At 36.3% G+C, this 21,426-nt stretch overlaps 1 protein-coding gene and 1 non-coding gene across 2 annotated transcripts in view; both read right to left on the reverse strand.

The window, feature by feature from the left end:
* Window positions 1–1,566: 1,566 nt before the first annotated feature.
* LOC117424522 (AP-1 complex subunit gamma-1-like) overlaps window positions 1,567–21,426 on the reverse strand; it is a 29,187-nt gene continuing 9,327 nt past the window's right edge. The window contains exons 4-23 of the mRNA XM_058992676.1: window positions 21,168–21,309; window positions 19,651–19,747; window positions 19,315–19,391; window positions 17,587–17,682; window positions 17,400–17,480; window positions 16,935–17,033; window positions 16,754–16,809; window positions 16,195–16,308; window positions 15,569–15,709; window positions 15,315–15,369; window positions 11,803–11,925; window positions 11,419–11,508; window positions 11,043–11,170; window positions 9,333–9,437; window positions 8,604–8,745; window positions 7,530–7,656; window positions 7,347–7,445; window positions 6,960–7,120; window positions 6,713–6,811; window positions 1,567–6,326 (exon numbers count right to left, since the gene is read on the reverse strand). Coding sequence (XP_058848659.1) covers window positions 6,225–6,326; window positions 6,713–6,811; window positions 6,960–7,120; window positions 7,347–7,445; window positions 7,530–7,656; window positions 8,604–8,745; window positions 9,333–9,437; window positions 11,043–11,170; window positions 11,419–11,508; window positions 11,803–11,925; window positions 15,315–15,369; window positions 15,569–15,709; window positions 16,195–16,308; window positions 16,754–16,809; window positions 16,935–17,033; window positions 17,400–17,480; window positions 17,587–17,682; window positions 19,315–19,391; window positions 19,651–19,747; window positions 21,168–21,309 — 2,134 coding nt within the window. The 3' untranslated portion in view covers window positions 1,567–6,224. The remainder of the gene's footprint in view (window positions 6,327–6,712; window positions 6,812–6,959; window positions 7,121–7,346; window positions 7,446–7,529; window positions 7,657–8,603; window positions 8,746–9,332; window positions 9,438–11,042; window positions 11,171–11,418; window positions 11,509–11,802; window positions 11,926–15,314; window positions 15,370–15,568; window positions 15,710–16,194; window positions 16,309–16,753; window positions 16,810–16,934; window positions 17,034–17,399; window positions 17,481–17,586; window positions 17,683–19,314; window positions 19,392–19,650; window positions 19,748–21,167; window positions 21,310–21,426) is intronic.
* On the reverse strand, window positions 15,437–15,517 carry LOC117424856 (small nucleolar RNA SNORD71). Its single transcript, XR_004547938.1, has one exon. It is a non-coding gene; the product is annotated as a small nucleolar RNA SNORD71 (small nucleolar RNA).

The raw sequence follows: 21,426 nt of genomic DNA on the forward strand, positions 1-21,426 counted from the left end.
TCTTATTGCCGTTACTCAAATACAGTTTATTTTTTTTTATTTTTTTTGAGAAGCCTGTGTTAAAGTACTTTGCTTGCCATAGATAGGAAACGTGTGCTTGCCAACGTAACATGGGCAGGCAAAGTGTCTTTAGCAGTAAGAGCAAGCGCCATAGTGATCTCCCGCTTTTGCTTGCACTGCGTGGTCCTCGCACTTATGATCTCATATCCGCAGTCTTACCAAAGAGGGTTCATCTTCTAATAATAATTCTTCCAATTTGACTCTTCCCTAAACAGCTTAATTATTTACAGTAATCAGAAGCTTCATAGAAACTGTAACTCTCCCTCCCCAATCTTATTACTTGGGTAATCCCTCATTTACACCCTCTGTAAATCATTAAAACAAACAAAAAAAAACAGTAACCTCTGTTATCATTTCATTCTGCCTTTTTCAAATGATATCTAAAGACAAAATCCCTTCCGGTGTGTTGTGTTCAGTGCTGACAGGAATGAACTTTGAGTACATTTTTGTCATTCACTTTTTTTTTTGGAATGCATGATAACGTAAAGTGTATTTGTGTGTTGATTGTACAGTAGTTTGGTTTGTGTGGGTTTGGTTTGTGTCGGGTCACAGCAGGGTTTTTAAGGTTTTTAAGGTACACAATTCCTTGATAATATTACTTTTATTTAGGATATCTTCTATGGATGTTTCACCTCATAATTAAAGTATACTTTTGAAATATACACGTGCTTAACAAAAGTTTGAAACCTTCTATTGCAAACGTGGAAGCTTCTTCCAATGCGACTACAAGGCAGATATTATTGGTAACATTGAGTTGGAATGAGCTAACCCATTTATTAAACAACAGCAGCTGTTGTGTCCCAGAGAATCACTGCTTGTAACTCCCAGGTGTCCTGAGCAGGCTTCTGTCCCAGGAGGCTACTATCACCAGAGCACCGCCCACACAGTCTCTCGGGTTAGGATCAGGATACGTTAATTTGTCCTCAATATGAGCACACTACTAGTTGTCCTACTTAGCCTAGTTTATACAATTACAACTAACACACACACACAAACACATTTTAGCAATACAGAGACAACACAAGTTTCCTATTGACTTTTATTAGGTCACTGATCATAATTTTTTTTCCAACCCAAAGACAATAACACACAGAATTCTAAAATGTCCCATGTAAATTGTTTACAACTTTTTAATTTATTTAACTCTGAAATTCCCTAAATTGTTTACAACTTTTTAATTTATTTAACTCTGAAATTCCCATCTATCGTTAGGCCAAGGGACTTGCAATCCTAGTACATGTGAAAATATGTCCAATGATTTCAATTTAGTTCATTCTTTTTGTCACCATTTAGATTTTGTGTAGTAGCATATTGAAGATACACAAGGGGGACTTCATATAGATTCACCTATTCAACAACATGGATTTGTTGGGGGGGGGGGGGGGGGGGGTATTTTTTTTTTCTCCTCTCCCGTCCCTCACAACTAAACAAACATACATTTATTATCCAACTTAAGTGTAGCAAACATTCAAATCACATCAAATGGAATGGTATGAATGCTTAAAAGATTTTCAAAACTCTTAAGCTTTATTAATAGGTGTTTACACCCTAATTAACATTATGTTCCAGTGCAGAAAAAACGTTTTGTTTTTAGCATTTAAAAAATAAAATACAGGAGTAGTAATGAGAATATTTACAATGGTTTTCACATGCAACTCTGAAGCCAAAAATTGTTCAACTGTTGCAACTGTCCGTAAGTTGTACATTTCACCTTGTGGAGCAGTGGAGAAGAAAAAAAACACAAACACACACACACACACATAGACTAGGTAACACAGCATTAAGATTACAGGTTCCATTGCTGTTCATACATTTTTCAGCAATGCTGTAAATGCATTGTATATGGTTAACAAACATGGAGATTTCCCTTTTCAGTAATCAAGACTGATCACACAAGCCAGTCAGTAATGAACTGACTTGCATTGAAAAGGAAAATGTATTTTTCAATCCTTTTAAGCCTCAGTTTGCTCAGCGCACACTAGTGGAAAGCTGCTGCCTGTGCAAACAAAAATAATAAAAACAGATAGTGCTCAATTTAAGTTATTTCCTAAAAGGAGTAACTCCACGAATAATTAAAAAAAAATAGATATTCATACTGTCATTCATTGGATTTATTTATTTTAAACATTCAAAACACTCGACAATAAGACCATAATACCCAGCTTCCCAGTCCTCAAATGTAAGAACTTAGCTACACTGCCACCTCCCAGCTTTACACAGCAGGCTAGCTTATACAGACACACACACAAAAGGAGGTAGAGCACTATGAAAAACATAATGAACAGCAGTGACCCATGCAAATGCTAAAAAGACCGGTGGGATTATTCCCATGTCAAGCAAGCTGGAACAATTTTGTAAAACAGAGCAAAAAAAAACTGCAAACAAAACTGAACAAGCTTTTTTTTTTTTTTTTTTTTATACAAAAGTAGTGACGCACAGCTCTTGGCACAAGAGAGAATACAGAAACAAGCCCCTTGCCGTTTCAGCAGACTGCCTGCCATTCATAACCGTATATGCCTCTACTGGTAGCCTTTATGAAAACACACAGAAAGGTTTACCTAATGATTTTTATTGATTGCTTGAGTTAATCAGTTTCTTTTACTTATTCGTAATTAAATCGATCCAAGAGCCAAAAGCTCCTGGTACAAAATGTTCAGCTCTGCTTGAGATGGGGCAGGCAAGTTCCACCAGCTAATAGTGGGCACAAGCATGGTCCACCATTCAAACAGAGATTAGATACTTCATTTGAGCTATGCATTTTAAACAATTTATAAAAGACAAAAAAAAAAAAAAACACACACAACATTCCATGCAGTCCAGCGTTAAAGGCACCCTAGGAGCCAGTCTACTTCAATTATATGTGCACCTCTATCCCTTGAGTGCCAGTCTGGCTCAAGGGATGCAATCTACAAAAAACAGATTTAGATGGGGTCTTGAGCAGGGAACAATAGCCAAGCAATATTATACAGTGCAATGCTGAAGGCAGATCTTGCTACCTTGGCAAGGAGCTCACTACCCTTAAAGAGAATGTAAACAGACTAAACGGTCCAAAGCAACAAACATATATCTGTGTTATTGCTGTTACTGCACACCACTAGAATCAACCTACTCAGTAGCTTAGCTCCATAAACAATTTAAATTTTTTAGTACACCCCAAATAATAAACCCCAGCCACCAGCAACTTCTGAATTGTTTCACTGAAGTTAAATCTTCACAAAATTTGGAGAATTTCATTTTTGCAAGATAAATGTATGCCAAAAAACAAACAAACAAAAAAAAAAGAAAAAAACACAACTATCCTCATCTTTAGATCCAACAAACCACAGAGAAAGTGGTTTGTCTCCCTCAATGAATAATTAAATAGCTGTATAGCAATTAAGTAATGATAACTAATTTGTAACCTGGTCTTCAACTGGATATCCATTCAGCAATATTTTGTACAATTATATACAATATACAGGCAGCAGATGCTGTTTGTTCTGTAATATACAAGGAATCAGGGAGTCTTATCATCTCTGTCAAGAAAAGAAAATACCATCAATATATACACACATTAAAGAAAGAGATCCATGTTGTTTAATTCTTAACGTAACATTTCTTACATCTGCTACTCAAAGTAAATAGGGCATCACTGTTCAAAAGTCTATACTTAAACCAATCACCCCCCCCCCCCACTCCTTTAAGTAACTAATAACTAAAGCTTGATCAACCATAAAGCAAATTATGTTAGCTTTAGGGGCATATTACAAATCAGTAACACTAAAGCATTCAGGTACATCTACTAAAAATCTCCAAGACTTTCTACTGTCCTGTACACGCCTCACAATTTAGTGACTGTGGTTTATATACACCATTTTAAATTCACCTTTGAAACAACTATGTTGCGAGAGATATAAAAATTAACAGCAGCTATTGTTGAGAAAATAGGAAGTTATCCACCTATGAATTTGTTTTTGCATTTAAAAACGGGACTATTAGTAATTTGCACTTAAGATTTCAGAAGTATAAAATAATAAGTAATTTATATACTTTTGAAACAACAATTTAAATGTGTGTTATGACAAAAAGAAAGAGTATGTACAATGCATAAAAAAAAAAAATCACATTAGACATCACAGTAATAGAATCCATCTGGACAGTAAAGTAAATGCAACTAAAATGTCATTAACATTACATTTCTTAGTGCTGCTAACCAAATTCTCTTTTAGCTGGAAGCTGTAGTGATACAGGTATTGAGGTTTACTCAGTCTTACCAGACACAGACGGTGTTCTTTGACAAGGACGTTATAATTAAACACATAACAGCTCACGAGGCAGAGCCATGTCCAAATATAAAGAATAAACTAATACAGGGGGTGGCACCAGGAAATCGGCCTATGATAAATTAAAAGGCACACTTTAATAGCAGGCATTATTTCTACACATTTTAAAACATGCCCAAGATTAGAATGTTAACAGACTGAAAGGTCTATTTTCCATGGCTTATGGGTTTTTTTTTTTTCCTGTCTACTGGTGGTAAATGGGGCGGGATGAGGTTGTTATGAGATGAACCCAAGTGTAGGAGAAAAGTGTGCTCACAACTTAGCACTACATTCAAGATCATATTCCAATGCCTAGCTAGACATACAAATATTTTCTCCTATGGTTACTTATTAAAAATCAGAGTGACAGAAGCAGTAAGACTTTATGGATGCAGATAGGTCTTGCTCATAAGCAATCTTAGTGCGGGAGTTTAGGGCTAAACACAGGCAAAATAAGAATATTTAAAATCACTGAAATGAGTACAATAGATATATCTGGCAGGTTATTAAATGTTAACAGAAAAATTGAAAAAAAAAGAGATTTCATTCTGGAATGAAAATACTACCTGTATCCTGAACTAAACCAGAACAAACCTAGCTTTCATTATCACAACTTTTCAGCATATCCTTTGAGGTTTTTAAAAAAAAAAAAAAAGTGCTGTTGTACTTCAAAATTATTTTGAACACTTCAAGTCAGGAAAATGCATCTTACTTTCAATGGATAAATGTTAGCCAGTAAATGCAACTTTGCAACCCCCTCATTAGACAATTTTAATAAAAACTATTTTTTTCTTCTTAATTAGAGTACAGCATGTTACAAAGCATCTGGTCTTCATCCATTGTTATAGAAATGTACCATCCACTATTTCCCCATGTGTTTGGGGCATTTTTTCTGATTGGAAGCAATTGAACAATATTAACCGCTACGGTACATTAAATACAAATTTATAAAAACAGCTGTATTGCCAGTGCTACAACAGTTAAACAAAAAGCACAGATTTATTTCATGCCTTAGAGAAGGAGATACTCATCCCTTCCACCACAATGTTTATAGTCACTGTTTTTAAGGAGGAGAATAAGCCTTTGGTTTTCAATTATTTCATACATGATTGTAGCCTAAAATCGACCCTTCTTATCCAAACACCTACAGCGGACTCCAACAGAAATTTTCCTTGGTTCATTTTAATCCATATAGGACGTTTGATTTTCCTCCTAAATAAGTAAATGCAAAAAGAGCTTCAAGCAGAATGTATCAAAATGAAAATAAATCTCAGGATAGACTTATTTAAGACAAACATTTTTGTGATCTAGAGTCAGCAAATTCTTTACTGTAACCTCAGAGCTAGACAAAACTGAATTTAAAAATAAAGGTTTTAGGATCTTGGACCAGCAAAGATAAAAGTGATGGATGTAATAAGCTAGTTGGTCTTAGATTTTAGTTACATGTATTTAAAAGGGGAAAGAAAGAAAGAAATAAAAGAAAAGAAAAGCTGTTGTGCACTCATTGATAAAGAAGTGTGGGGGTCTTCACAAGATAGAAAACAAAAGGAGACAGCAGATGGGAGGTGTTGTGCAGGTGCGCAGAGTTTGCGTGTGTGTGTACCAACAGATGGATGGGGTGCAGTGGTTAAGGCAAGCAGACATCTTCAGTTGGAGGTGAAATCAATTAAATATAATAAAAAAAAAAGAGTTACTAATGGATAGGTTTTCAGAAATCATTATCGTCATCATCTTATATCAGATCCAGTTGTTCCCTGTGCACCCCAGGGTTGTACTTTGTGGTGATACAGTCACATGGGATCAGTCAAGGGGATTCTTCCCAGAGTTCCCATAGTAGGGGATTAAGATGAGGGATTGTGGTCATCACTGCCAAGATTGAGGAGGGAAATTGTTGACCTCTGCCAGATCCTGTAGAGATGAACCTTTATGGGTGTAGGTCAACTTGACCCTCATTCGAAGTTGTTGCTGTGAAATAACAGAGGAAAAAACAAAACAGTTAAGTGTCTGTTATTTATGATAGATGTTTTCCAAATATAAAACTCAATATAGCTATTGTCAGTACTTGAGTTTATCAACAGCTTTAAAAATGACTGTTGATGGATTACTCAAAACTTTCAACTACATTAATGTACTTTATTGTAGTTCAATGTTATTAGTAAAAAGATTGCTGCTACATTTCAGTGGTGGTTGCTAATGATCATAACCCAATTCACCTAACAAAGTCAATACTAACATTGGGGTTCCTTATTTTATCAAGAAGTGTCAAGACAACCCCTTATCTTCCAGTTCAGTTTCTTTGGTTCCCCCTCAGCTGCCAGACTAAGGCTAGTTTAAAATGAAATCCAACAAACCTTCTGTGGGTTGAGTACTTTAATAATCTGTGTGACGGTTCCTGCGTTCAGTGCTGGGACAATATTACTGCTGGGAGACAGGAGCTGCAGCTGGAACGTCTAACAGAGAAAACATGATGGGTGAATTTTTAGACATGTCACAAATCTGGGTGCTAAGCAATCTAGCAAATGTTTCTTTATACTTTTATAATATAAAAAACTATAATAAAAAAAGAAAACCCACAAAGTTATAACAGAAGACAAATACCTTTGGTACTGCGGCCTGGAATACAAATTCTGTCATCTCGGCCTCTGTTGAATTGGAGGCGTGCATGGTTATAACTGCTATATTCGGATTTGTGTTGGACCTTTCAAATGTGAAATCTATTTTCAGTCCATTTTTATTGTATGCTATCATAGGCGGAATACCTAGAAGGATGAGACAAGTATATACGTTTTGTCAGTACTTGGAGAAACAACAGCTTTTACAGACTTTGTCAATGATCACTGAAAGTTTATCACACAACGGCAAACTAACTAAACTTTTACTGAAATGCTATAGTATTACTTGTTTTTGTAGGACTGCATGAAGGAAGATTTACAACTAATCAAATATGCATTTAAAGATGAAAATATATTTAACAACACTTTTTACCTGCTGCAACATCATTGAAAAGTGGCTGTGATGCTAACCCATCCAATAGGAAAGGAGGCTGGGAGATTGAGACCGGAGGGCCAGATGCAGGAACACCCCCTAGCATAAAATAAAAAAATAGTGAACTTAAAAATAAAAACAAGTCATTCACCTACAATGGCTGTTGAAGCCAGTTCTGCTTACCGGAAAGGGAGAGATCCCCAAGCAGATCTAGGAGCTCTCCACCGGCTGAGACTAGTTTTGTTGGGGGTGCAGTCTGAATCACAGGCATTACATCATTTCCACCAAGAAGGTCAAGCAAGTCATTTGCCTGAAAATAAATAGATAAATAAAAGAAAGAAATATAATGTTACTCCCACTAGGGCTTTAATTGTGCTACATAATGTTTCTTTATGGTTTGCCATGACCGCCATGTCTGAAATACTACATAAAACAAAAGTACAGTTGACAAGGTACATCATTTTCTTGAGACAATGCTTTAATCAAATATAGCTATACTGTGCCTCAAGTGTTTGTAGTGCAACTGAAAGAATGTAGGAGGGTAAATGTTAGGAACTTGTTGACTGAAGTTACTGCCTAGGTTTATGCTGCCCCATAATCTGGCATGTAGAGATTCTGTCACACCATAATCACCAATAAAAAGTAAACGGTTTAACTTTCCATTTATAGTCTTCAGAAACAACTTTATAATGCTTTATTGGAAGGGCATTTTGTTTAATTTGGAAGTATAAAAATGTCACCACCAGCAGGAATCTGTAATACAATGAATGTGAAAAGGGTACGGCATGGGTTTCAGCTATTTAAAAAAAAAAAAAAAAAAATCCCTTAAGGTACATTCCCTCCGAAAGCAGACAGATTCACACACAACCTTGTTCATGCTATGGACAGCTACAGTGTTACACACAACCTATTATGCATAAACATAAAATAAATAAATCACACTTTAGCTCATACTTATTTATACATATTTTTAGGGTATAAAGTTGTAAAATCAGATTTGTTAGACAATGCTTTAGGTAGACTTCCCTTCTGGTAATTACCCTGACGGGGGTTTAACTAACTCATCAGTCTACAAACAAATGGCTGGTATATGGCAGAACACAATTAATAGTCATCTTGGACTACCAAATAACTTGGGTAAGGCTGTCCAAGACTAGTGCCATTGGGGTATGTGAAACAAGCCCCCAAATAAATTTCCAATTACCCGGTAAACTTCCAGAGGCTAACCTGTTAGCCAGAGACTAGCCTGGTCCTTACCTGGTTAGCTGGCTGGGGGACATTGGGCACGTGTTTAGTTTCCAGGATTGAAGGCTCTGTTTCTCCATTGGTTTGCACAATCTCCGTTGGACCATTGGTGGATGTCTTCTCCATGATAGGCATTCGCTCCAATAAGGCCGGCCTGCAGAAACATTTATAGAAATCTACTGCTCATTGGTCACCACAAAATAGTTGTAAAGTCCAGCACTTTAAAATCAGTCGATGGATCACTCAAAGCTTTCATCACCAAACAGCTCATAGTTACTGAAAAAACTTGTTTGATTAATTGTCCAGATTTTTTTAATTTATGCATGTATGTTTGCGATGTGGGGAGTGAGGCGGCCACATATTGCAATTCCTACAAATCTGAAAATTAAGATTCTGGTAATTATTTATCTATTTTAGTTTAAAATGTTCTCAATAAGTTACTGTGGGTGTAATTTGTGGCAACAGATCAAGATTTAAGCTTAAAGTTATTGGAACTCTTGATCTTTGAAAGACTGAATGACATGCACCTTTAGGGTTCTTCACTAACAGAAGGATGCATTTACTTTGTCCTATTCTAAACATGGACAAGACAAATAAAAATCCCCCCCAACCCCTACAGGAGTTCAACATTCTTACAAAAACTTCAAACACTGCTGCCATTACAGTTTAACGGTACACATGTCAATTGGGTACATAATTGAAAAAAAGAAAGCAATATAAAAGTGGTCAATTAAGAATTACCTCATGTGATCGTATTTCTTGAAAAGTGCATTGTATTCTACTGCCCTCTGCTGGAGCTCCACATCTATGCTGCTACCGTAAACCAAAACAACCTTCTTGATTCGGCTGCAAAACAGGAGACAATTAAATGAGACCCTGTACATTCCTCCAGCCTGACTTCCCTGTGTTCGGGACAGAGGAGGCTCCATTAATGCATCCCAAAGGAGAGACGAGGAGAATATGGAGACAGGTCTAAAACATACCTAACGGATACCAACTGGATATGACTAGTAAATCTACAATGATTCAGCAAAAAGCATATAAGGTAATGACAGGTATCTGCCCTTTTGACTATGACGTACAATAAGTCTAATTCTCATACAAATAAAATGTTAACACATAATACCAACATATCTTTAAGCTTGCGCATAAAGGCTTAACCCTTAGCGGTCCATTTATTCAGCGCTTCTCAGGCGCGTCAGGTCCAATTTATTTTCACACTCGCAGTTTATTTTAGACGTGCAGTTTAACCCTTTGCTGGGTCCGACATTGCAATTATTCCTCACAGGTCCTTTGTCGGACTGGGTCCGACATCATTATAGCAACGCAATAAACGGGTGTTTAGTCGTTTTTTCTCCGGAAAAAGCCGAGAAAACCATTCAATTGCCGAGTGGTAGCGACAGGAGCCGAGACAAGTCGGGGAAGAAAAAAAAAAAAAAAAAAAAAAAAAAGGCGTATTTCATGAATAGTCATACATGGTATCAGGTATCAGATAATGGGCGTCCATAGTAAACAAGCTGGCTAAGTGCGTCAGCGCACTGAGACTATCATGGACATTTGCAGAGCTTTTTTCAGATGTTATAGTAATAAAATAATGACTTGGATCGCATTATTGAGGAGTTTGGTGATAAAACGAGTGATCTGGAGATGATCGATCGGTATGTACGACTATTATTATTATTATTATTTATTTCTTACATAGCTGAAAGCTATAGCAAACAAAAGGCTGGGGCGGGGCTGGAGATGCCTAGAGTGTGCTTTGTTGATATGCAGGGCCATTTAAACCCGTTTGACTGTGAAAAAAAATACTTTTAAACAGCGCGTATAAAATTAACTGCGCGTGTGAAAATTAATTAGACCTGGCGTGCCTGACGCGCGATTAATAAATGGACCGCAAAGGGTTAAAAGTATTTTTTTTCACAGTAAAACAGTTTAAAAGGCATATCAACAGGACACTCAGTACTGCATCTCCAGCACGGCCCCACCCCTCGTTCGCTATATTTTTCAAATAACTCTTAATAATAGTACATACCGATAAATCAACTCTTGATCACTCGTTTTATCACCAAACTCCTCAATAATGCGATCCAAGTCGTTATTTTATTACTATAACATCTAAAAAAAGCTCTGCAAATGTCTGTGATATTCTTTGAGCGCTGGATGCAGTAGCAGCTATCTTGTTTGTTTATGTCCATGTTATCTATGTGATGCCAGGTCTATCAGTATTCATGAGATACGCCCATTTTTTTTTATTGGCTTCTCTCGGCTCCTATCGGTCTCACTCAGCCATTGAATGGTTTTCTCGGCTTTTTCCGGAGAATAAACGACTAGAGACCTGTTTTTTGCGTCTTTTTGGTGATGTCGGACAGGGTCCGACATTGGACCGGAAAGGGAAAATTGCGACGTCGGACCAGGTCCGACACAGGACCGCAAAGGGTTAAAGGTACTCACTTCACAGCACTAGTAAACCTGGTGGAGAGTTTCATGATTGCCGTGAAAGAATATCCCCTTGTAACGGTGGACGACAAGTTTGACACCAGGATGCCTTCTAAAACGTCAAGAACTTCATCTTCTGTAACCTGGAAAGAAAGTGAAGTCTATAGAATGCATGGTTTACAAAGCAGGGCCAGGGGGTTTCAGATTTGATGGAAGTAAATAGTTAAAAAAAAACCATTTCTTTAAGTAAGACAAAAACAAAACATTAATATAAAAGTTAACAGTACAATCAATCAATAAATAAATAAATAAATAAATACTGTCCCCTTCTAAACCAACTTAACCTGTAAGTTTAGCATATCTGCTGCCTGTTTAAAAATAACCAAAGTACCTGAATGGGCTCCTCCTCCTCGCACTTCCCAGACACCAGCAGATCGCCATATTCACCTATACACCAGGACGACACTTGTGTAAGAGGTTGCTGTGGGGGAAAAAAGAAAATAAACTTAGAAAATTATCACCATCAATCATGCAAGCAACTACTGTAATTGTATTTTCCGTTTTAATTTAGGTTCTGCACTATATTTATGGGGTTCCATAACAAATAAATTCCATAACAACAACAAAAAAGTAAAATACATACATGTGAAAAAACCAAAACCAGGTTACATTGGATTAAAATATCAGCACTTAACTTGCAGCCTTGAGTTAAGCATCCAAAATGCACAAACATTCTTTACAGTTCCTTACCATTTACTGTAACTCTACAGCTTACCTGCGAGATATCATCAATGAGTGCTTTGTAAAGCCTCTGCACTGTATACCCATGCATCTCCACACTGTTTGTTATGAGTTGAATTAAGTTGGGCACGGCGTCATCTCTTACATAGCTGCCAGCCTAAATGAAACAATAATTAAGCATTAGCATGACAATTAAGCAATACTTGAGGGTTTTGTTAATTTACAGCATGTAATGTACACTGCAGTGTGGCTTTGAATGTCAGAGTATACCAGTCCTTCTAAATTAAAGCACACTTTTTAAACCATTTTTTTCTTCTAAAAAATGTCCTATGTCTTCCAGTATAGTAATGTTGTATTAAAAAAAAAAAAAAAATCGCCAACAAAAGATGCGAATACCCGAGTACACAAACAGCAATGTGACTGGCTGCCAAGAAAAGACAAACAAAGACGTCACTGCCCGATCTCGAATTATCCATGACATACAGGCAGTCATTTTCAAAGAAGCATCACTAGCTTCCTGAGGAATTCAAAGGAAAGCTTTTACAATTCCAGCGTTTCGTTATTAGGCTCCATTCTAACAAACAGTACCAGCTTGGACAGATCACAAATGCTGATCAGACCCCCGTATTTTTCGAGATGCCAAGAAATACCAGTTCACAAAGGGAGAAAAACAGGTGTCACGACTGAAAATGAGAATCAGCGATAACTGCAATACTCTGGGTGACAGCAGACGTCCGCAAACTGCCTCCATACGTCGTTTTCTGATATGCGTAATTGGAGGTGGTAACTTTGTAAATGCAGCTTTATTTAAGGTTTGAGGATGGGAAATTTGGGCTGCATTTTAAATTCGAGGGCGTCCTGAATTTGAAGGAATATGGTAGTTTAAATGTATGAACTGTTTTACAGGTACACCGTTTTTTTTCCCTTTTATCTGAAATGTATGGTTCAATGGCATAGCCACACCACTTTACAATGCTGCAAGACATGGGTAATCAGTGCATAAAATACAAGTATACAATTCAGCATGACCAGTTTGCTGTTTTTCTCAGCCATGTTGTACCAAACCAGCTGTTGTCAACGCTTAGAGAATCAACGTCTTTATAACAGACTCGGGACCATGGATCACAAAGCTTTCATCACTCAACAGCTTAAAGTGTATCTTGCAGGTCAAACACACCAATGCATTTCTGAATAGATTTCATCAATAGAAATAAAATAGTTTTGTATGCGATTAAAAAATATTAATAAACAAAGATATGATGGATTTTGTGTGGTGTATGGCCACACCCACTCAAAAATCATGCTGGCCGGAATAAAACCGGAAGTTACGTATGAAAAGGTAAACACACTGCCGCTGAAAACATAGAAGATGAAGTCGAAGACCCAATTGATTTTAGGCAACAGGGGCCACAACCCTACATTTAACTGCCGGCGAGGCAGTGGGAGACCACTGATCAACAGAGGCAGCGACTAAATGGGGATCGACAAGAAACAGGAGTTGTGGACCCTAAAACCTGTGGCGGACAGGCAACACTGCATGGTGAGTGTAATTTCCAAAATTGTAATGTGTTTGATTACCAATAATATATACTTAAGTATCTATACTCTAATTAGTTGATATTAGTTTAGCGATTGTCTGCTACGGCCTATAATACCCATTTTTATCATTTTGTCTGTGATCACAAGCCACAGAACAGCAGACCACTGACAGAGACACTGAAGTATTTTCAAAGACGATAAATTATAAACATATAAATGTACAGTAGACTAAGGATTGATAAGATGGCATTATGTAAAGCAGATAAGACAACTTCAGCAAGGAATACTGAAAAATAAACGTTTCTTTACTCACCATTACGTCAGTGGTACAAATGTTCTGATGCAGTAAAGATCGGATAGTTGTTTGTAATCCCGAAATACAGGTTTATAATCCAATATGCTAATGCAATAGCTATTTACATTAATTTTTTAGCAGCATGATACTTGCTGGATGAATCAACTTTTCTGATAACCATGATCTTAAAAATTGCATCATAACTGATACTTGACCCCTTTTCAGTCCACTCTTTTCCACATGGTCACTGCAGCTAGTTTTATCCATTTTCATTAAGGTATACTCAGAGGTTGCGTTAACGCAAAATGTTGCGTCCTAGACTCAAAATAAATCCATTGGATGGAAAAATATTTTGTCTTGCGTTCAATGGACGCACAGAAAGGAAAGGAACACAGACATGCATATTCATGGTAATCTACTACACTGCAGCAATGACCGTAAAATACTTGCTTGTTTATAAAAAAAACAGCATTGATTAAGGTACACTCCAGTCCTGAAGGTGGCAGCAATAAGCCTCACATTTGGCTTTGCCAGCAATATCAAGGATATTTACTTTTAGGCCCTGTCCACACCAAATAACCGGTCGAGAACGGTACTCAAAAATGTTTTAATTAATCCAGCTCAAACTTCAGCGTCCACACTGAAGTACCGTTTCATGTTTAGTCGGGCGTAATGTGTACACACATTAATGCTATTAGAATAGTTTGGTTACAGTTCCTAGCAGCGCAATGAAGATTGGAAATTAATAGAATAGTATCCCACCATGCACTGTATTTTATTTTAAATGCACATTTTTTTTGAAATGCACATTAGGAAAAATGTGTAATCGATCTGCATCCTGACTGGAAAGAAGTTCTGAAATAAAATAGAGGAGAATAGCTGTAGCCTCAGAGGCTTATCTGTGGTGCCATGACTGGTGGCTCTGCACCTGCAGTTTCTAAAAACATCATCGGTAGCATTTAACCCTTATCAGGAAAGAAAATGAATCAAGAAAATCCCTTTTTTTTTTTTAAATAAATGTTTTTATGTATATAAAACAAATAACAAGATGACGTATCTCTAAATTCGTCAATTTATAAGTAGGTAAATCCGATTACATCAATGCCATGTACACCGAGATAACTATCACATTGGCTTATCCAATTGCCATGTAAACTGTGTATTCCAATTGTAAACTATCGACTAAAGAGAAATCGGATTACTTCATGCCATGTAAACGTAGTGAGTGACTGAAGCAGTTGCAAGCAGTAGTAATGCACAAAAACGCAAACGAAAAATACGTTCTTATAATTTTGAATGGGAGATGAAGTATCAAAAAAAAGCATATACATTTGTATATGATCTACATTAAATCACATTTTAGTGGCCTATAAAATGTTTTTAAAAAAATATAATAATAATGCTAATATTCTTAATAAACACTGCTGTATCCATTTCAGTGATAACCCCCCCCCCCCCCTGCAAGATACACTTTATTCAACTAGAAAAAACTGTAGTTATCAGTTGCCCAGATAGACCATATGCTTTTTACATCTCTCATTTTTAACCAGGTATCCATATCCTCCAGAGGGTTCTCATGAGTCAGGTACAGCCTGATTCAGATACTGCTCTGGTTGCTTTAAACAGAGTCCTTAACGTGTATAATTTAAAAACACTGTAATGGTTTCTCAAATAACCCACAACACTAGTTAAGTTATGCAAAGGTCACATACCGTGGTTAGAACTCTCATAATAGTGTCTATGTGCCATCTTTTTGAGGGTGCATATCTGGGAATATAAGGAATATAAAAATAAAACAAACACTCACACAACCAAAACACTTATATCTACAGAAATGCTATTGTCAGAGAAATGACTGTCAACAGTTTTAATAAACATTGTTGATGGATCACTTAAATTCTTCATCTTACAACAATTCTCCTTGTAAATACAAAGAGTCAGTAATAGAGTTACAATGCAGACTTACTTCTCTGCTGCATGGAAGACACCCGATGCACAGTCTGCTTTGAACTCTGGATCACAGGAGTCCAGGAAGTAGAGCAATTCCTTCATCATTCCACGGATGTTATTTCCATTGACAAGAGCAAAACTCAGCTCCATTGCACGTCTGTACCAAGAGAGAAATTAACTGTCATTTGTAACTGGGATTTCCAGCTAGACACAAAAATACAATGTTAAGAAAATAGTTAGCAAATGCATGTTGCCATTTAACTGAAATATAAAATTTCACTTGGCAGAATGCAGGTACCAGGACTGATTTATGTCAATCAGTACTTATCTACTTAGATCATGTTTGAGGTCATTTTTTATTTATTTATTTTTACTGGAATATGTGCCATCCAGTGTGAATTTTACATTTTTTTATCCACTGAACAAACTGTAAAAGAGACTTTCAAGACATTAAAACACAGTGACCCTGTTAATGGAGAACTCCTAACCCTAATCCTTGTAAATATCAGAGGGAGATATTAAACACACACTGTATTGGCTGTAGAGATCCAACACCCAACTAAGAACGCTCTGCACATGGATTAGTTTTGGAAATGAGTACTGTCAAGGTTGTCTGACATCTCTGCATTCCAATTAACTTACCTCTTTATAGAGACATCTAAATCTTTTAGACAGTCAACAATGGTGCTCCGGTGTCTCTGTACAGCATTGTGGTCTGTCTGTACTGTCTTCAGTAGTGATGTCAATGCCACATACCTGAAAACAATTTTAGACATGGTTATGTGTGCACAAGCCTATATATTTCACTACATAATCATTTTGTATTAACACTGTGTGTGTGTGTGTGTGTGTGTATGTGTAATATATATACATATATATATATATATATAGATACACACACACACACACACACACACACACACACACAATTCAATTTAGATTAAATCTTTTATACACAAGCAAACCTTTGTTTCAGCCATCTCTACCCAACCATTTAATTTGTTACGATACATGTAGAAGGCTTCATTAGCAATATTTTTGATTCCATCAACCAAATAAGAAGAATAGAATGTCAATTGGCTGTCACAGGCTGTTGTCAGAAAATAAGCAAATCAACAGTTTGAAGAAATTCTGTCAATGGATCACTTAAATGTTTTATTATACAACAGCACCTAAAAACTAAATTTAGAAAGAGACTTGCCTAATATTTTTGTCATTATTTAGCAAGAACCGTCCCAAGATGTTAATGGCTAAAACCTGCAGAGGGAAGAAAGCAACATGTAAATACTGAGAATTACAGAAAACATTCAATGATTAATTTTTGCCACCAGAGTAAGGTATAAAAACATCTCCCAAACGTCTAGATTAAAAATTACACTCACTCTCAATCCACTTTCAGATTTGATGTCCATGATAGTCAAAACTGTTTCATAAAGGATTGCGTTGCCTACATTTTTACTAGTTTCTGTGTTGGTGGCAACCTGCAAAACAAGGGAAATCCACAGTTTATATTATACAAATACAAACAGGCATTTAAATAACCTTTTACCAAACATTCACACCATAAATTACTATAAAAAGACACTAGTAAATTCTACCTTTCATTATTCTTTTAGAAAATTCAGTTATGAAAGAAACATACTTCACTTCTCCCAGAAGCCTCTGGAATACCATTACATGAACCATTCAATAATGCAACTGGCTTTCTCGCAACAAAAAATGTGAAAAGTACCGGTACTAATTACATTAGCTTTTAAGTGAATCCAAAAATGCTATCAACATTTTTGCCTTCATTCAAATTTAAGATTAAGGCTTTAACTTTATAACATAACAATGTGGTGTCCCACCTGTGCAAGAATGTCATTCATAGCTTCACTGGAATCATCATCATTCCTACCCAGAATTCTGAGTAACCTCAGTATACGGACCTAAATAAGCAAACACAAATAAATGCATAAACATTATGTTACTATTATTACCACAAAATAAATAAATAAAATACAATACTGTTGTTCTTGGTACTAGATGTTTCACCTGTAAAAATGGATCACTAATTCCAGACACATCATGTTCTGGTGAATATCCTGACATGATGAGATTCTTTAGGATTCTAACCAGCTGTGGAACAAGCTGAAAATGAAGTGAGAACACAAAGTTACTGTCTACATAATAATACCTGATAATATTACTTACTATTTCAAAGCCTGGTCAGGAAATGTGAAGTTAAATCTCTTGTGCGCCTAAATAAGCAGATCCCTGCATTTCAACTATAAGGATATTTGCTTAAAGCAGCATAGTCTCTAGTGGTGTCTGGGGTGATGTGAAAACAAGTATTTATACATTTAAAAATATAAATATCAATTTTAAATAGGTTTTAATAATAAGTAAAATATGGGTTCTTTAACCAATATTCAAACCGATTGCATTTTTTTTGAATGCCATGTAAACATTTTGGGAGAAAACAGTTTTTATTTCCTACATTTAAAACCTCAACATTAACTATCTTCTGTCCTTACCCCTTCCTACTGAAATTGATGAATTTAAGAGAAGACTTCACCCAGATTATTATTTAGATAAGCATGCAATTGATTAAGCCCATAATGTTTAGTGTTGTAGTCTCCTTTCTGTGCATTTTAAATCATCACAGGTCCACACCAATAGTGTTTAAAAAAAAAAAAGAAAAATTTAAATTGGAAAATGAAAAAGTTATTTCTGCTGCCTACTGACAAAGCAGACACATTTCACGTTATATTCTTTCAGTTACTGCATTTACAAAATGTACCCGATTTCAGGTTAAAAAACAAACAAAAAATAAAAAAACACCATACAATTACAGCATGATCTCTTATTAAAATGAAAAAAAGAATGGATAAAAAAATTATTTGTCATAGTATTAGAAGTGGCTACACGACACTAATGATTTTATATATGATTGTGTAAAATACAATTAGTAAGAGCATGCACCAGCTATGAACCAGAATGTACTCTTACCTTTTCATTCTAACAAATGCAGGAATTGTAACAGACAAATGACAGAAAAAAATATGAAGCAGTTGTTAGGAAGGTATTAAGAATTGTTAGGGTTGTTTGCAGAAAAAATGAAAATAGAAAAAAGTTTTGATTTAAAGGCTTCTGTTCTTAAGATTAATTCTGGCATAAAAGTTATTGTCTTGAGTCCAATAAAAATCCACCTACATCCCAAAAAAATAAACCATGTTTGCCGTTCAAAATAGCTTTTAATTGGACAGGAGGACAAACTTCTTTGGCGACTCAAAGAGTTCAAGGCTGGACGAGCCTGAATATAAAACCACGATATTCTCCAGCTCACAGTCCACAGTTGCAACACTCCCTTCTCATAAATAGTCAAGAGGACAGTCCGCAGAAGCAAGTCAAAATGTTTTCTTCGTGTGAACCACTGTGCTGTAGTGAGCAGAACACAAATCTCCAAAACAGACTGAGGGGAATTGTTGACAGTGCAGGTAATTCTTTAATGGAAACTGCCCTACTTTTCAGATGGAAATGTCCTTCACAGCACAAGGAACTATATGCAAAATAATTATCCCCCCAGCTCCCAAAATGATCTCTTTATATATTCAATACAAGGTTGTTCATGTTCCTTAATAAATGAGACATGATAATGACCTTTAGGGACAAGAACATTATTCAACAGTGTGCACAAAAGGCTATAGTATTTTGTATTTGGAAGTAATCACACTGAAATTTTACATTAAAGAGGTTTTATTTTTTCTTTATTTGTCTTACCTTTCGGAAATGAGCTAACATGTCAGGACTTCTTTCACACATCTCTGTGAGAAGAACAACTGATGTGTGGAGAACACCTAAAAATAAATGTACAGGTATGAAACAAATTCAATCTTCCACATTTGCGATGTGAGGGGATGGTGGTGGGAAAAGAGACTAATGGTGGATGATAAGGTCAGACAAAGCTGTGATATATTCTATTGAGCTAATCTGATATGGATAACAAGACAAGCAAACCTTTTACTTCCCTACTTGACTTTCTTAAAAAAGCCCCAGTCTCCTTAACTCTGTGACCCATTTCAAATAAAAAATCCAGCCACTTCCGAGCTATCTTACCATGATTTTTCTCATTTAGCAGGTTTTTTGTAGCTGGCAGGAACATCTCCATAAGCTCAGGCACCTTTCTGATAACATGAACTGCACTCAGTGCGGCCTGCAAACAAAATTCAAAGTTCACAAACTTCAGTGTGTGCGGTTTGTCTCAAATTAAACATTCACTGGCCCAACTTTCAAAAGAAGATATCTTGTATTGTGATCAAAGTTTTGTTTTTCTTTCATGTTGCGATCCTAAATTTTTATTATGTGGAATGTAATAAAAGAGAAATAAAACTTATTAAATATTGTTTTTTTCTTTGCACAACCTTCCTTTTCCACATTTAATTTGTTGTGTTTAATAAAATTATGTTATTACTTTATGAAAATATATCTATAGCCACTTTGTTTATTGTGAAGACACAACAATGGCATGGTTATAAAAAAAGAAATGCTGTTTACTTTATGTACTATTTTTTACCTGTAATACACAACTTTTTTTTTTAACCCTAACTACCATATGGCATCCTTAATTTGTTTCTTTCTTCTGCAACATTTTTCAACTTTAACCCTTTGCGGTCCATTGTCGGACTGGGTCCGACATTGCAATTATTCCTCACAGGTCCTTTGTCGGACTGGGTCCGACATCATTATAGCAACGCAATAAACGGGTGTTTAGTCGTTTTTTCTCCGGAAAAAGCCGAGAAAACCATTCAATTGCCGAGTGGTAGCGACAGGAGCCGAGACAAGTCGGGAAAAAAAAAAAAAAAAAAAAAAAGGCGTATTTCATGAATAGTCATACATGGTATCAGGTATCAGATAATGGGCGTCCATAATAAACAAGCTGGCTAAGTGCGTCAGCGCACTGAGACTATCATGGACATTTGCAGAGCTTTTTTCAGATGTTATAGTAATAAAATAATGACTTGGATCGCATTATTGAGGAGTTTGGTGATAAAACGAGTGATCTGGAGATGATCGATCGGTATGTACGACTATTATTATTATTATTATTTATTTCTTACACAGCTGAACGCTATAGCAAACAAAAGGCTGGGGAGGGGCTGGAGATGCCTAGTGTGTGCTTTGTTGATATGCAGGGCCATTTAAACCCGTTTGACTGTGAAAAAAAATACTTTTAAACAGCGCGTATAAAATTAACTGCGCGTGTGAAAATTAATTAGACCTGGCGTGCCTGACGCGCGATTAATAAATGGACCGCAAAGGGTTAATACAGTGCTTCATATAATAACGAGCGAATAGCCGAACATAAAAATGCCATGTTCTACTCAGCACTAATATGTTTCTGTGAAGAGGAATAATATGAAATGTTATGCACATGGTGTGTACTGTAATTTATATTAAATCTGCAAGTCCCGGCACCACCACTTGCACCATCAAGAGGCAACTAGTTAAAGTTGTCACCGATTGACTAGATATGACTAGTTATGTAAACAAACATAAGCAACATCCAGCATTAGTATAATAAACATGCCAATTAAATATAAAAATACAGCAGGATGATAATGCTGATGAGGTACCTTTTTCCTCAAGTAGGAATTTGATGTTTTTAGTAGCTTCTCCACCTCCCCTGCCAGATCTCTGCACATCTCTGATGAGCCCATACAGCCGAGGGTACACAGCGCCAGCCCCTGCACAAACTGAGTGCTGTGGTTGAGGTCACTGAGGATGGAGGAGACAAAGAACAAACTTGTGAAAAGGGTGCTGTGGCTTAGTATGCAGCGCACACAGCTAAGTCTTGATTACAAGACTTATAACAAGTATAACAAACCAGTTGGG

This window comes from Acipenser ruthenus, chromosome 19 (genome assembly GCF_902713425.1).
Source record: "Acipenser ruthenus chromosome 19, fAciRut3.2 maternal haplotype, whole genome shotgun sequence".
NCBI classification, from domain to species: Eukaryota; Metazoa; Chordata; class Actinopteri; order Acipenseriformes; family Acipenseridae; genus Acipenser; species Acipenser ruthenus.